The sequence below is a fragment of the Toxotes jaculatrix genome, chromosome 4, assembly GCF_017976425.1.
Source record: "Toxotes jaculatrix isolate fToxJac2 chromosome 4, fToxJac2.pri, whole genome shotgun sequence".
Taxonomy (NCBI): domain Eukaryota; kingdom Metazoa; phylum Chordata; class Actinopteri; family Toxotidae; genus Toxotes; species Toxotes jaculatrix.
Window position 1 is genome coordinate 19329937 of NC_054397.1, and position 17481 is coordinate 19347417.

General features: G+C 42.5%; 1 protein-coding gene across 7 annotated transcripts in view; it reads right to left on the reverse strand.

Annotated features, from left to right (window-relative positions):
• The window catches only part of add3a (adducin 3 (gamma) a), a 98340-nt gene that overhangs the window by 28059 nt on the left and 52800 nt on the right, over positions 1-17481 (reverse strand). For 4 of the 7 annotated variants that reach the window (XM_041035575.1, XM_041035573.1, XM_041035574.1 and 1 more), the window contains exons 1-2: positions 11834-12222; positions 5939-6187 (exon numbers count right to left, since the gene is read on the reverse strand). In XM_041035575.1, the coding sequence (XP_040891509.1) occupies positions 5939-6133 (195 nt within the window). In that variant the 5' untranslated portion in view covers positions 6134-6187; positions 11834-12222. Of the gene's footprint in view, positions 1-5938; positions 6188-11833; positions 12223-17481 lie in introns of those variants that run through there. The other 3 variants (XM_041035570.1, XM_041035572.1, XM_041035571.1) reach the window with 1 other exon arrangement.

The window sequence follows — 17481 nt, forward strand, 5'->3', positions numbered from 1 at the left end:
AATTTCAGCCACAGCCTCCCCAGTTGTGTCAGCACAATGCTGTTCTTTCCAGCCGCCTATGAGACAGTGTTACAAAGTAGGAGAGAGCCTGCCTGAAGCTTGTCAATGCTATTGATTTCCCCCCACCTAACCTCTGAGTGTGCGTCAGTGAAACATGTCCCTGACTCCCGACTGCAACGTCTCCATACTCTGCATAAACCCTCTGGCCTTTTTCTTGAGGAATAGACTTGTTCACCCCGACAGGAAAATCTGAGCACAGGAGATCATTTACACTTATTGCATTAAAACTGATGGGAAAGCGTATCAGTGTATAAAGACTCAATATCGTATGTGTGGATAAATATATCCTGTGTGTCAATACAAGGGCTGCTGATTGAGTTGGTATTATTGCTACAGAGTGCTGATATTACCAGTATCAGTGCTCTATTGGGATTGCTGTGGCACTAAAACCTAAACTAAAGCATAGTGTAAAGCTTATCTTCGCAGCACAGAGGGGATTCTTTTGACTTTACGTCTATCCTTCTGAAGTTGCACATGAGCTAGAGTGGACTTAGTAACATTTCAGTATGTTGCCCTCTAATCCTGAGGGCACTGCTCCACTGCTGGAGGTTTCTGCTAAGTTCAGCACACAAGAGATGTCGTGAAATGCCAAAGTTAAACACGGCCGCAGAGACATGGCTCTGAGAGCAAAGACGCTATTAAAGAGCGTCTCTGGAGTAAGTTCAACCACTAATGTTCTATCAAATGAGCCCTTAGGACTTTAAAAAAGAAAAAGGGAAAACATAATGGAGAGCAGCCGTGACATTTGCCTCACACGACGGGGTTCTCGACAGAACCCGCCAAAGCACCGTAAATTATCCACTTGTGTTTTCTGGCGAGTGGGAGGGAAGAGGAGAAAATGTGCACTTCCTCTGAAAACCACAGGTCTAGTGCAAATGAGACTGAGTAAATTTACCACTTGGCATCAGAAAATCATTTCTATGGATGATGAACAAACTGTGCCACACGCTGGAAGAGGAGAGGAGAAATGCAGGAGAAGAGAGGAAAACCTAATAGCAGGGGAGAGACCGTGATGAGCGGAGACGCAGAAAATAGAAGCAGCATGTGGAAGTGAGACTCAAATTCAATTTCATCTGATTTAATCTCAAGCTTCTGAGGGCTTTTGACCTTTTTGACTTTTGGGTTGCAAATAGAGACACTGCAACCCAGTTCCTAGCAGCTAAAGAGAGAAAAAGAGAGAGAGCAAGAGAGGTTTGACCACAGAATTGAACACTAACAAATTAATATCATGATTTACCAACCGTGACATCATGAGACTTGGATTTGCAGCCAAAATCTGTATCCAAGCTCCTTCTTGCGCATGAAATGCAACAGAAAACCACCTCAATGTGCCTCACAAACCGCCTCAAGGCAAATTTCAAACCTTGCACGTCATACAAAACACTCTTTATGATAGCTGACATAACCACCAAAAGCCTTCTACAAAAAAACCTTTTCTTCTCTTCCTTCTCTTTCTTCCTTCTATGTGTAATTTTAAATAATCAGGAAAATCAAGTAATATTAAAGCTAAAGCAGTTTGATCCGTGCATTAACGAGAAGTTCAAATGATTTACTCCTGTTTTAAAGGAACTTTTTTCTTCTTAAAAACATGACAAAGTGAGGATTTTGTTGCTGTAATTTCTATAAAAGAGATGAAAACAATACTTGTAGACTACCATGTAGAAAAATGTGATCAATATTTATGCTTTAAGAGACTGTGCAGCATATGTATTTGTTACATGTTTTATGTGACCTGAGACTCCTTCATGTTTTGCCTACTCTCCTTCTCCTCCCCCTCTACCTTCAGCCTTTGCCCATTTGTTTTTATACTTTGTCTCTAAGCATACTGTTGTTTCATAGGGGCAATGTAAGTGTCCCGGCAGCTTGGGAGAGGGACTACATGATAAAAAAAAACAGAAGACACTGAAAGGGTTTCAGGTGAGCCTGCAGCCTTTGACTTCTAAAGGTAAACATAGCTGCATGAATGAGGCGAGTGAATGAAGTCAGCTTAGTTGATTCAGTCCCGCCTGATCTATATTGGTCCGATTTTAAATACAACCTGCCATCTGAGAGCTAGAAAACATGTAATCTGGAGCAGCCACCAGTCCCATAACACTGGAATCAAAACAAACAGAGAGAGAAAGGATAGAGAGGCACATGTGTGGAGATGCAGCTGGTGACATGCACATTGTTGTTGTCGCAGCTGAATACAAGCGAGCAACAGACTGAGAAGGATGGAGAAGAAATAGAAACGATAGGACAGAGACGGGGCGGAGCGAGCGCACGTGTCCACGTCCAGCTGGTGACACACATTTGTTATTGTTGTTTTTGTAGCTGAGTATGAGTAAATGAGCGCTGTGAGGTCAACTGTCCCGATGTGAGGGCTGCAAACACTCTGCAGCCCACAGGGAGCCACCTGTTACTGCTGACTGAGAGCTGGTTGGCCCGCGTTCAAAACCACATCAAGGGGGAATAATATACACGACACTGCATGACCGCATGTTTAACACACAGGCAGAGCAACAAGCAGACACTCACAGTGTGATGTAGAGGTAAATAATATAATTGTGCTGGGTAACCTATGATGTCCATTTGGTGAAATAACAGTAATTAGACACCATAACAAACAGCCTTTGTGAGTTGTAAACAAAAGTATTTAGTGGAAAATTGTACAGAACAGAAAAATAACAGCTAAAATTTAAACTTAAAGCAGTATTAATTGATTTTCTTGGCAGTTTTGGGTGCAGCAGATACTAGTCAACATTATTGCTCATTTGTAGTTGAGCTTTTAGCCACCTGGTGAATGTGAGTCCAATGTTTATTCTCTGTTTTTAGTCTGAGGGAAATATCTGGTCCTTTAGTGGCTAAATGCACCACTATGTTCACCTAGCTAGCTGGTAGTGTTGTCTATCTCTAATATGTTGCTGGGTGGTGTACAGGTGGTGTACAGTGGGGGTTTTTTTGTTTGTTTTTTGTTGCAAACAGCTGCCTGTTGTGTCTAGAAAAGGAACTGATAAGACCAGTGACACTGAACCATTAATATAAAATATTCCATTAATATAAAATATTAATTAGAGCAGTTACAATCAGGTTTACAGTCTCACTACAACACACCCCAAATAACACAACGGTCAAAAGGCTCTACAAAACAAACCAGCCAACAGGTGTCAGAGTGGCAATGCAATGAATATATACGAGCACAATGCAGACTGAGATCTGTCTGATAAAACACTGCAGCTGGCACTGTAAAGTTTTGCTTTGCCCTGCACTGGTGCTGTCAGGCTCAGGTCATTTGATTTTGGAACCACTGATCACAACAAGCTCAACGGCCAATGAGACAGCTCTCTCTCACTGGCTGTCTCTGTTTGTTCTCAACATGCTGAAGTGCTGCTGATAAGGATAAACCGGAGCCCGCTGTGCCAGACACACCATAAAACATATCAGTGAAGGCCGGGCCCCTGATGCTCCACAGCAACCCAACAGTGCCCTGCAGTCTGCATAAAACAGGGCCCTTAAATGTACTCCCTCATTTGCTCAGCCATAACTGTACTTGTGGTACTTAATCGCACACGCACACACACACACACACACACACACACACACACACACACACACACACACACACACACACACACACACACACACAGAGTATCAAGTGGAAACCTGCATCAGCAGCACCATGCTCCTGCCCTTCCAGACATCTGGCACAAAAACGCAGCATGCCAAGAAAACCGCACTGGGCATGTGCAGAATGTGGATCATATTTAAAGCTAAAAAAAGAACAGACCAAACCACAGGGCAGCCACTACCCAATATCAATCACACACACACACACACACACACACACACACACACTTCCACGCTTCTGTTACTCTACTTGTGAGGAACATTCATTCATGGCATTTGTTGCCTCAGCAGCATCTAACCTTATCCTTATACCTAACTTTACCATAAATCTGTCACTGTTGACTCTAAAACCGCCAAAGTGTGTTTGTCACTTCAAAGTAATTCAAGCTACAAATGCATACAGACACGTACACACACACCTTGCATCTCCAAAGGTAAGATCCTAAAGTAAACAGTGAGGAGTACTTCAGTCAGAGACCAGCCTTAAGTCAACAGTGCAGAGTAAATATTCCTAATACTGTGTCGACTGAACTGAAAGGCAGGGGGCTTGTTGTAAAATCTGCACACAAGGTGATGCAACTGTTCAAAGGGCACAACACAAACAGCAAGACAGGACAACACTGTGTTGTCTTTACATGAGCTCATGAGCTTGACTTTGACTGCAATTAACAGAGTTAGGTGTTGAGTTCCTGACTGGGGTGCAAATGCATTTGGGGCCAAGAAGGAAACAAACCAATCCAGAGGTACAGAAAATATTCAATAAAGCTTAAAATCTAGTGCGTATGATGTGTTTCTTTGTGAAGCCTGACAGCGTCAAGTCAAGTGTTACTATAGCTTGTGCTCTCTTTAAACCCCTCTCTGTTTTGATCACAATCTTTGCACTGCATTAAGATCCTGGCAGAGGTTGCAGCCATCAACAAAGCTACACCAAAGACACAATATCCCCATGATTTGCCTTTACAGAATCTCAACTGCCTAAATAAATGGTATCTATGGTCCCAAAGGGGCTCAAACTTCTAACTGTACCTCCAAAACTTCTATCAAATTTAGCCAATAGAGCGACAGTAATTCTGAAGAATTCAGACCTCCGGGGAAAGAAAGGCAAACAACAACATTACTTGTGTTGGCTGAAATTTGCCCCCGTGCTCACCGAGTTGTTTATTGCAGCAAAACCTGACCCAGCATGAAAGCTGCTGGCCTGGAGGGCACTTGGAGAGCTCCAGCAGTAAGCCTGCGCAAGGGTGTGGTAGCTGGTGGTTATATTAGGGTGTTTGCGGGCCGCTGACTGCTGAGATTCTGTGGTCAGTGTCACAACATTAACACAAGCACAAAACACACATGTGCATGTGATGCACTCAATGCTGTGGCTTCTTTAGAAATCACTTGACGGGGAATAAATAACCGACAGAAAGAGAAAAAGGGGAACTTATTACCCAAAGTATTAGTCAGTGAGGTGAAAAGTTCTTTGCTTGCAGCAAGTTCTCTATTGGGTCTTCTGCAATGTTGACAGCTCAACTGTTTTTAATAAGAATTACTCCGTTCTTCTTTGGCAAAAGATCCAGTCCATCCATTTAATAAAACTGTTCATCCTGTTCAAACTTGTGGGAAGCTAAAGTGTATTCCAGCATGCTTGGGGAACACCCTAGACAGGACACCCAGTCCATCACAGGGCCAAAGAAATATACACAAACACATTTACTCTCATGTTTATACTGACAAGCAAGAGGCCAGTTTACCTAAATTCCCCAGACAGGCCTGAGCCAGTCGATGGATTCAAACCCACTTGCTAACCACGGCTCCAGCCCGCTGCTCCAGACTTTTGCTTCCACAATATTGATCTGTGATCAGCATGCTCCAGGGCGAACCCTACATGACCAGTCTCATTAACATGTCAGGACTGTCTAGGCTCTGCCTGATGCACAATACAAACGAGAAAGCACCCTTCCCACCTAACAGGACTCTGAGACTTTGAGTAGTGACTATGCAACTGAAGCTGTACACAAGAGCTTCTTCAACAGCCACTTTAGCAGGTAATGAACATTTGCATGTCTTGTTCTCCTCTAGACAGTGTCCCCCCATTAATGAATTTCATACATTACCCCAACTTTGAAACTTAAAACTGTGACATGCCCATAAGCCCAAATCTATTGAAGGTAAGAAGGAAACCAAAATGTGTCATGACGCCTTGTTTAATAGGTTTTCAGTTCCATTTATGAGTATAAAGAAATATTCTCTGGACAGGACATATTCCCTTTTCTGCCTTTTAACTTACGGGACTCTGTAGTATCTGTGTGACGCGTTTCTTCTGCTCCAGAACGTTGAAGTCCTGCCGGAGGTCAGGCGACATGTTCCTCGCCCTGATGTACTCAGGATCGTTGACGTTGACACGGTCGAAGTAGCGCTCCTTGGTCCCTCCGCCAGATGGGGGAGGGGTGGTCACCACCCCCTGATGGTTGTCCGCACTCATGCCTGCTTCGCCTCGCTCGCTCGCTCGCTCTATGACTGTCGCTCTGACTCACACCTGAGAAGAAGACAACCAGAGAGTCGGATATGTTAGAAAACAAATCATTTCATCTGAAAGGCAAGTGGAAAAAGCCTCATATGTACCGTATTTCATAGCACAAAAAAGTTTAATTTTGATGCTGCCTTATTTAGACTTTAACAACTTCCATGCAAACATCAAAGCCTTTACTGATGGACACACCTCTGACGTCTAATATCCACTGCTCACTGAGTTAAACTATTGCTGCCACTCTTTTAACAAGAAGAACTTCCTAATGCAAGCAGTTATTCAACAGAGGGAGCAAATAGTAATCCAACTGTCAAGACTAATGGAAAATGTCTTATTCCAATGCAATTTACTGATAAATAAGATAATGAATTGTCTATTATCAGCAGATGACACACAGTTACAATGTGTTTTTGTCAAACAAGAGAAGAATGTTTGTGTTATTAGTGGACATAAGAGAGACGCTGCTCTTTGGTCTGATGCACGAAACAGGCTCCTGCACTGTCCTGGCAGCAGAGTTTTGTTCCAGACACACACTGTGTCACACTGTAGACACTCATATGGACACAGCTGCACGTAGGCATTAGCCAGGTCACAGTGACACAACACCCAACAAAGCATACAAGGAGGACAGGAGAGGTTTGTTTTTAACATCCAGGCCTTGACTTGGTCAGGTGGTTTTACTCCCAGTGTTCATTCTCAGGTCAGCTGGCACAACAACAAACATTTTTCCGGATACAGGAATCATTACAGTAAAATCAGCAAGTGTGACTGACCCTCTTAATGCCTTGTAGTCATGCCAAGTAACACAGCCAATAAAAGCAGAAGGAAATACATTTGAAAATATGCCAAACTTCATTATGTTTGTGAGAGAGTTGACTTTGTGATGGAAAACAAATTCTAGGGGAAACTGACAATAAAACAACAATAAAAACTAAATACTGCAATAAAAACAAAAAAAAAAAAGACATATTTTCTTTTCGTGTTAGTGCAATAGTTAATGACCAACATGTCCCATCTTCCCTGCACAAAATTTCCTTTAAAAATAAGGGATCTTAACTTGAAGACACCAAAAATTATTAATCATTAACTTTCATCAATGGGACAACTTTTCCTCCATTTTTTAAAAGACAAACACATAACATCTTTGGAGTGGGTAAAAAGATGAATTCACAGTAGGAGGCAGGGAAGAGAAAGACAAAACATATAAAACTGCATTTTCCAGGATCCCTTGCTGCGCGGCTGCAGTTGTACTAGCGGACCATAAGCTGGTGGTGTATTAGGGAGAGGCGGGGCTTATGGGATCTCTACCAGATGGTGTCTTGGCTTGGGGAGCCGAGGAATGAGAGAGAGAGAGAGAGAGAGCAAGAAAGAGTTTAAGAAAGAGATCCCGCTGCTTTCCGTCTTCAAAAGCCCAGTGGTCATCTGACAGCAGGCCAGTTGAAAATTTAGGGGTTGTTCTGTCAGAACCGACTGCTTGTGCCCTTTTAACCTTTTCCGCTGTTAACTTGGTGTGGTGGGAAACAGGGAGCCAGATGAGGTGATTTGGTTTGACACACCACACTAAGCTACTCATTCAGGTCAAATGCCACTCAAAAAGATGAGTTGAGATTAGCGGAGTGACTCACAGCTCGACGTATAGAGGAGACATCCTCAGACCAAACAAACAGCGAGCTAAAAGAAATCCTTCCAAGTGGATGAACGTGTACCCTGGCATCTAGAGTTTTTAGTGGGTTTTTCCATTCCTCTTATTCCTATGGAATAAAACCACCTTGCTGAGACATGACATTTACAGTAATCCATTTAATATTTCCCGCTGAAATGAGTCCAATATGGTATATATGGTAACCCTGCCTCAACCCTGCTTTGCAGATGATCTCCATGTTTTTGTAGATGTGGCAAAACATATATACTAAGAAGTAGGAAGAAGAACAAACTTACACCCCTAATGCAGTGTAATGCTTCAGTAAAGCACATTTTAAAATACTCATTTAAGCAACCAGCATTTCCTATATGGTGTTATCTGTAGACTGAGACAGAGAATCCAGTGGGAACACAGGAAACTTCTCGCTCTGTTCCTGATCCCCCTGCTAATGCTGTGATCTTTACAACGGAAAAGAATAAAAGCCACCTGAAAAATCCTCTTTAATTGACGACAGCTGGGCAGCGCAGCGTTATGTAACTTGATACTGAATTCATCTTCTTGCTTGCCTGCACTACTCTGCTTACTGAGTACACAGAACAGGTAGGGATTAATCAAAGTCATGGTATCAGGAAGCAGTATTGTGATTTAGTGTAAAACAAAAGGTAGAGTGCATAATTCGAAGAAGGCTGACCTGCAGCTGCACCTACTTAGAGATGGTTCAGTGCCACAATGTTTAAAAGTAAATAAAATGTAGTAAAATCAAAAGCACATCAAAGAAAGTGACTGACAGTTGGAGCTCGTGTCTGAAATTTGCTGAATGAGTGGAATTCAGCGTGGCCCAATGCAACAGCTGTAGCCTCACCAAAATAAAGTTACACACACGCCCCTCCAAGCTCTAAACCCTGCCTCTCAGTACAAGATCCCATCCCTGCTCTGTCATAAGACACACAACTCCAGCAGTTCCCAGCATGACCCCCCCCTCTCAACCCCATCTCTCTGTCTCTGTCAATAGAACATTGTCCCAGTCCCGAGCCCTCTTGGTCTGGTCACATCCAGAGAGATCGACGGTTGGGAGGTTTGGGAGGGTGAGGGTGAGGGTGGGGGGCTGTGGTGGTGGTTGTGTACGTGTGTGTGTGTGTGCATGTGAGAGAGTGCACAATTAATCTGAGTTTGAATGAAATCTGATCCTTGTATTACAGCATCAGTGTTTATAATTTAAATTTCATGCCTCGCGGGCAGATGCTCACTTGTGATTCCTGAATGAACCACATTCAAATTAAACAACAATGCCAGAGCTTTTGACTGAGTTCAGCAACCAAATGGAAATTTGAGACACAACTGCCCTTTAAAAATATCAGCATCAGAGGACAGTGCTGTAATTGATTTAAGCTCCATTATTCTGAGGCAGATAGACGGGGCAGGCCGTGTTTATCGAGGGGTGCTAGACTGTGACTGCAGCCTGAGGCAAGGTGACCGCAACCTCTCACCCCGTGACCTTTAGTGACCCCCCCCCCCCCCCCCTCTCTCACGCATGTTCAGCAGCTCTGCAGACATAAGCCGTCTTCATCTGTGGGGAAGCTGTCCATGAAAACTTTCTCATCTATAAACAGTTATTTAAAGAGCACCATAAAACCAATCACTGCAATAAACCAAAGACTCCTTAACATGTTTTTGGTTACTAGGAGCTACTGATGAACAGTGTGAGTCATGGACACACAACTCCCATCAAGCATGGCCTTAAACTCCAGGCAGCAATAGGCTGTTACTGCATGTCAGGTACAGATTTACCAAATACTCTGCAGGATTCTGTAGTATTTTATACATAAGTGGACAACAAAAATTAAGGCAAAGACAAAACTACATTCTACTCGGGCTGCCATTAAAGATTATTTCCATTATTGGTTAACCTGACGATTATTTTCTCGAGTAACTAAAACAAAGAAAAGAAGCAAATTCTCACAATTGAGAAGTTAGAACTAAAAAATGGTTGGGATTTTGTCTTGAAAAGTGTCAAATATTCACACCAGCTGCGATACCCATCAACACGTCGACGTTCCAAGTACTCATTAGTCATTACTACATTATTACATGAGTTGTGACACACGTGACCACAAACAGACAGATAGATAAACACCTGCCAAATTACTCAAAACCAGCTCTGTGGTCGTTCCTGCGACAGTAGGTGTGTCCACACACATACAGGCTCAAGGTGAAAACAAGGTAAAAATAGTTGCTTGTCAACTAATTGAAGAATCAGCTAATCACCTACATTGCACAAACGTGTATACTTCTGTAGTAACAAGTGGTTGCAGTTATGTACTGATGTAAACAAGCATTTATGTGTTTTTAATTAGTTTTAAGCTGAAAGTGTTTACACGCTGCAGTGGGCAGATACAGAACAAAATATGAGTCAGGCCAGAAATTAAATGACTTAAAAATCAAGTGAGACAGAGTGAGGCAACAGTGAAGCTTTCCAGTCTTTTTTTTATTTCCATTTGATAAATTTAGCTTCCCTCCTTCATCTCCATTATGGAAGCTTGAAGTATACCTCTAAGACAGAATGTTCATCCATAATGCCTCAGTAGTGCTCTGACATTTGGAGCTGGATGAGAGCCAGAGGCCCAGACAACACACAACTCTCCATCTTCATCTGATGACAGCTGGCTAATCTGGAAACCTATGTCTACTCATGTATCTCTTGCTGCATCTCTCTGTCTGGTCCTGTCTCTCTGGTTCGCTGCATCTCTCTCCATCTCTCTATCTCTCTCCATCTTTCATTCTCTCTCTCTGACTTTATCTCCCTTCGTCTTTTACTTTCGGTCCTTAAAACTCTGTAAAAGATGCCTGGCATATGCAAACTTAGTAGAAAGATACAACAAACAAAAACAAAAAAGAGTCACGATAATACTGATTAATATTATTGGCAGTGAAAACAAACACAACCGATAAAACGCCCACCGACACCACAAACCCACCCACCCACACCTCATATCTTTAGCTTGCCCGAGGGAAGCTTCAAAGCACGGCTGCTTGAGTCTCTACGAGCTGCCACCCCTAAAAATAGACAAACAGCCTTTTGGGTTGTGTTTCAACCCCTACAGCAACAATACCAGGAAAGAATCTGTACGTAGGCTAATTATATCCACACACACTGTAAATGGCAGAGCGAGCACACACGCACACGGTGACCTGCAGTGTAAACCCTGTGAAAGCAACTCATGCACACACACACATATGCACACAGAGGAGTAGGTGTGTATATGTCTAAACATGAGTGCATGACAGATCTGGCAGTGAAACTGGAGCCAAATGCTCAGCGGCTTACAGATCCTCCAGCGGCTTTACTATGAGACGAGGGAGACTCTTCTCCAGAGACCACCAGCGTGCCAGCAGTCCATGTTTTGTCTGTAACTGACACATGGAAGCATCTGATTGTAGTTCCTGGAGTTTGTTCATCATGCAACCTTGTGTCGGTGCAGCAGTTGGTTTTTGTGCAGATTGCAACACATAAAATCTTATTTGGACTTTTTTTTTTTTTTGCAGGCATTCCATCTAAATTACTTCTTTACATACTGAATTAAAAGCGTGCTGAAGACAACTCTTGTTGCTGCCATGACGTTAAAACACTCAGCTGTATCTTCCTTTACATACAGCCTCTAGTGTTATACACATTAGGGATAATAGCCAGAGCTAATCTCCTCTGGTGCTCACACTCACTGCCAAGCGTGTTTATAGTGCAGGAGTGTGCGTTAGCATGTGTGACAGCACCGGGCAGCCACACTAACATGGAATTCCCCTAGAACTACAAATCGGTTTTAGGGATGGAAACACAAAAACAGAAGACTGGATTCTTATCAATAGAAATGAATGGAACTGGGTGTCTTAAAAAAAAACTAGAATATCTAAAAATAAATATACCTGAGGAATCAAATTACCAAATACTACTCCAAATGCCCAACCAGATAATGACGCAAGCAACCTGTACATAGACAAATAAGCCAAGCCCAACCAACCTTGTATTTCCTCCTTGGTCAGTGAATGGAAGAGAACAGGCAGTGGTAGTAGGCGGCTGAAGCAAAACACATGTCTCTATTTTTCCTCTGTTTCTCACTGTCTGCGCTCAAAATTCCAACACTGAGTCCCAGAGAGAGACGGAGACAAAGAGCGGGATATGAAAGACAGAAAGTGAGAGTCGGGCGACAGTCAGAGAACCAGTCGGTCCACTTGTCCGTTCAGATTTTCCATACAGATGCTCTTTGATCGAGCTGCCAGCAGACAGGAGATTCTCCCAGATTCCTGCAGGCTCTGCTCCTCGGCTGCCTCTGCGTTCATCAGTGAGAGAAGTATCAACAGCTGTGAGTGTATATGTGAGAGGATATGTGTGTGTGTGTATGTGTGTGTACGTGTGCCCTCAGCAAATGAGGGTGTGTGTTTGTGTGGAAAAGAAGCTAAAGGCACCACGTGATTCGGGCTTAATCCCCCGCCCACTGGCTAGAAGCACACACACAGATTCAGGCAAACACACATATACAAGCTGCTAGACCAATCAGAGTCCAGGCTCACACACACACTAATCACTACTCCTCCTTCCTGCCTGCTCCCGCTCTCTCTCTCTCTCTCTCCCTCCCTCTCTCTCTCTCTCTCTCCCTCTCTCCCTCTCTGTGTCTGTCTAGTCTAGCCTTTTTTTCTTGTCTCTTTTTTTTCCTCTTTGATCCATTCACGTTCTGGTCTCTCTCCCACATTCCACAATCCTCTCTCTCTTTCTCTCTCTTTATGTCCCTCATTCACACCCCTTACCACCCCGCCGCCCCCCTCCGGGCGACTGTACTAAAGGTCAGTGTTTATGAGCCTGGCTGGCAGCAGTGTAACTGCAGCCACACAAACCTGCACGGCCTACGCTGCCACTTCGGCCCCTCAGAATCAGCGTTATCTGGCTCTGTGGTGAACTGAAACACCAAAAGCCTTGAAAGTCAGAGGACATTGTCGAAACGATTTTAAAACGGAAACATCACAATTTAATGATCCCAGGTCAAAGGTCGGGGTGAGCCACATAACAGCTGTTTGTGATTCAGGGTCTTGCCTGAAGCAAAGCTCAGTTTTAAACCAGACGTCTTTTCTCACGTCCATTTTTCTGTTGATATGAGTTGATGAGCTGATCGTGTCTCAGCAAAGCGGCAAACTATTACTGACAAACCTATATCTTGCTTGATGTGATTCTCTAAAAATGCTCCCCAGAAAAACCTCAAAGCTCGCTCAAAGTTTTCTTCATTCTTCTATTTACTGACACGTTACAAAGACATCAATGAAATTATCAAATGCCATTTTTTCATATAGTTTTGTAAAATGGTGTTTTGTCTGTTGCTTTATCACTAAACTTTACTCCTTGCTGGTCAAGCTGTATGACTGATGACTAAGGCTGGGTGAACATTATTATACTAATGACAACAGTTTTACAATAACTATATTTATACATAAAAAGAATCAGATGGATGGTTGTTGCAATGAACAATGAAACTCATGACTTTAAACTTTAACCGATTTTGTTTTTATTTATTTATTTATTTTTTGTTGGTTCTTCAGTAGGTTTGAAAACTCTGTGAAGTGATGAGTGATGATCCACCAACCAGAAAACAAAGACAATCTGAACCCAAAGACAACAATCTGAACCCAAAGACGACAATCTGAACCCACGGCGGACTAACGAACCACCAGAGAAAAACAACACTGTACACACACATTTTCTCCTGTAATACTTGGATGTGGTCCAAATCAAAGGTGACACATGTAGAAGAAAAACAAGCCAGTGAGATGTCAACAACCTGCCAACCAAATTATAGGTGATGCTGTTTGATTTTCACAGCATTATTCTCCATCCTTGACTGTTCTGCAAATTTACACGTGGATCTCATTCACACACTCATTCATATTACACTAGAATTAATGCTGAGAAGATGCTTTTACTTAAGAAGTGTGATGCATTTATGTTTAAAGCCAACTACACGTCCTTCTCCTTTAATTAAAACACCTAAATGTCTAAAATAGGTACTCTCTTCCCCGGCTTAGCACAACGATCTGTGCTGGTATGTGACCAGCTGTCTCTCTTATTAAGATTAATTTTTAACTGTGAACTGTCTTGGAAAGGCATGTCACAATCTCACTTTGGCACAAAACTCTTTCATAAAACATAACTTCTAATTTATATGAGAAGATCTGCAGGTTTTAGTGCCAACGGATTTTGGCTGAGAGCTCTAGGGTAACAAAGCCGTACATGTTGACTGCCATCACCTGATAGCTCAGATAAGGAGTTTTTATTTAGGCTCCTGTAAGAGAAACTGTAACAACACAGCAGCAGCAGACGCCAAGCCAAACCCCTCTGATGATCTGCACTGAAGCTGAAAAGTAGCCAAAATAAAAACAATGCACTGGATTCTGAAGCTGAACTTCCTCCAGCAGCTGCTACGGCTGTTAAAATCTGATTGCTGACATGCAGAAATACAAAGTGGCAAACACTGTGCGCCTGTTCGGGTTGACGTTGAACAAAGTGTAACATGTTTGGGCAAGAAGTGAAAATAAACGTGCCAAATGTATGTCATGAGGATGAAGGAATACCGTTGGTGAGAGAATGACTTCAGTAAAGATTAACGTCCCTCATGAGGAATGATTTAGTGTTTAGGTGTGTGTGGCGTGTCTCTCTGAGCCAGCAGCTAAGATGAAAGGGACACTGTATCTGACAGCAAACTTCTTTAAAACCAGAAGTGAGAGATGTAACACTAAACAAAAGGTTGTAACATAACAAACGGTTTTGAACAGATTCAATATTCTGATTTCATTGTCTTTTGTACCAGTTTTATATCTTTAAGATGTCCCTCTTATTGAGTTCAGGATAATAAACGTTTACCAGATATTTGTGCCTTATACTGGCTTTAACTTCTGCTGACAATATCACTGTAAATATGCTAAAAAAGATATTATTGTATTTTCATTGTCTTCACCAGGCTGTGGCATCAGGGGCATTTGATCACATACATCACTTAAAAGAACATTTCCTAGGAATAGTCACATGCACACAGACGTGTTTCACCATCCCTGTGAGGTACGCTCACTGACATAATGCATACCGTAACCTTAACCATCACAACTTAATACCTAACCTTAACCCTTACCATAACTCTAACCTAAACCCAAAGCCACGTCTTAACCCTCAAAAGCAGTCTTTACCCGTGGGGATCTCAGTTTTTGTCCCCACAGTGACACGAGTCACGAGTCTGCATGAGTTAGTGTGCAGCCAGGTTTAAGTAAGGATACAGAAACAAGAACACGCGCTCACACACACACACATACACAGCGATATACATTCCATAGACATGGCCTGGGTTCTGCTAGCAATATAAAACAGGCAGATTCCTCTAAATGGCATCACATGCATGTGGAGGAAATAAGTGGAGTGGTTGCTCGAGGTGATGCAGCTGGTTTATACCGACAAACAAGTACTATCACCCTGCTGTCCCCACTGCTGTGTCCTCTGCACAAATTACAATAATGAGAAACACTTGGGCTGCTGGTCTATAAAATTACATTACAAGTGATGCTTGTAGAACACACCCCTATGTGTATGAAGTAGCTTGAGGACACTGTTTATTTCAGACTGAGAATCATCTTCCTCAGCTTACGTCGTCTTAAAGGGAACGTTATTCTTCCAGTGCAATGGATGTGCAGGGACTGGTGCTGGGTGAAGGGGAGAAACACACCGTGGAGCAGAAATACACAACCAAACGCTGACGGAGCAGATCTCACTGATTAGTGTCTGCAATCAAGCTGCAGATAAGCTGATTGGTAAAATCTGCTGCATTATCGATCAGTTGCAACCAAAACCTGCAGATAAGTCATTTACACACATTTACAACACAATATTGTATTGTATAAACCTCAGCGATTGTATCAAGCATTTACATCGGCCATAATTACATTATCAGTGCTTAACGAGTAAGACAGAACACTATGTGTTTGAGAAGATTTCTCATTCTTGCAAAAGGCTGACAGTTCCTTTAATACAGCCATTATGTTGGATACTGTAAGCACAACACACAAACATGTTGACAAAATTAATGATAAAATGTAAAAATACTTGTACATTTTCAGAAAATCGCATTTGACATTTGAGAAGCCTATGTTTGATTTTTTCAATCTGATTTCACCTAAAAGCTAATTACTGTGTCTGCTTAATAAGAAATTTAGCAAATTCTGTCAGGATCACTAATATTTCTGGATGCTGGTACAATGTTAGCCTTTTTTTTTTTTTGTATTTCCAATCCTTATGTCTGCACACACTATTCTCATCTGCAGTGCAGTGAATATGCCAAGAACAGACTGGCATAGAAAAGAAACTGATCTCTCTCCACCACCAACACCACCCCTCCTTCTCCTGGATGTCAGTGCATATCTCAGCACTTTATGCCAAACTCCAATCTACACACTCACTCTCTCTCACACCCACACACACACACACCATCCCCAGCTGTCACTGCCAGGCCTGACTCAGGGAAACAGAGCACACACACACACCGCTGCACAATACTGAATGCTGCCACTTCTAAACAAATCAAAACACAGGTTGTATGTGAATGAAAACACCATGTTGTACAGTGGACTGTGTGTCTCTTGGTGCCTGCTGCTCATGTGCTGTTATGAAAGAGTAAGACTGTTGTTAAATGCACAGTCAACAAAAGCCTTCAAGCGATCAATCATTTCAGTCTTCTGTCCGGACTGATTTAAACAACCTCTGTAAAACACAACATCTGGTGTGTAAATTTTGAAATGACAAAACCCTCCTGTTTTTTTTTTCAGCTAGGAATTTACATCACTGTCAAAAATAAAACAGAAGTTTGAAAACTCTGTGTTACCAACTCAACTGCGTCTTTGTTTACCCAAGTTTCTCAAGTGCAAAGTGGGCTAAAGCAAAAAAAAAAAAAAAACAGGTCACACTGGGACAGTCTCAGGACAGTGCTCAAGTAGTTATGTCTCACTGGTTGATAACAGCAGGCTTGTATCTTAACAATAGCTAGGCATGGCCCTGTGGAAACCCAAATTACTGTTATTGCTTTAGGTTGACTCATGTGACACATTACAGACAAGGTTAGACTAAATCCAGGCAGGCGAATGCGTGCGTGATACTTCACCGTCTCCACACACTGGTTATCAAGTCTGATGATTAATGAGTCCTTTTGCACACCACAGTACTCTTAAGTAATCCCATATTTCTGCTAAGTGCCCCCCTCCCCCTTGACCCCTGTGATAAGCTGTGGACAAAAAACAAAACACAGCACAGAGGAAGACCTGAGCGTCTGCTGGGCTAAACGCATGCTGGTATCCATTTACTGTCAAAGCCCTGCTATCAGCGTTCTGTCAGCGTTTCCCACCAAACGGCGAGCAGTAACAGGAGAAGAGCGAGGGGGCACGTTCACTGATGCTAACTGTTCAGGAATGTGCAAACATCTGAGCTCATTATTGGGAATTCTGAATTTTTTCCCAAGAACGGAAACAAGAAAAAATAAATTACAAACTGGTGTGGAGACCCCACGATGAGAAATTGAGAGATGTGGTAATTCTTAAGAAAATAAAAGTCATTCAGTTAATGGTAACCCCACTGACACAAGAGAAATAT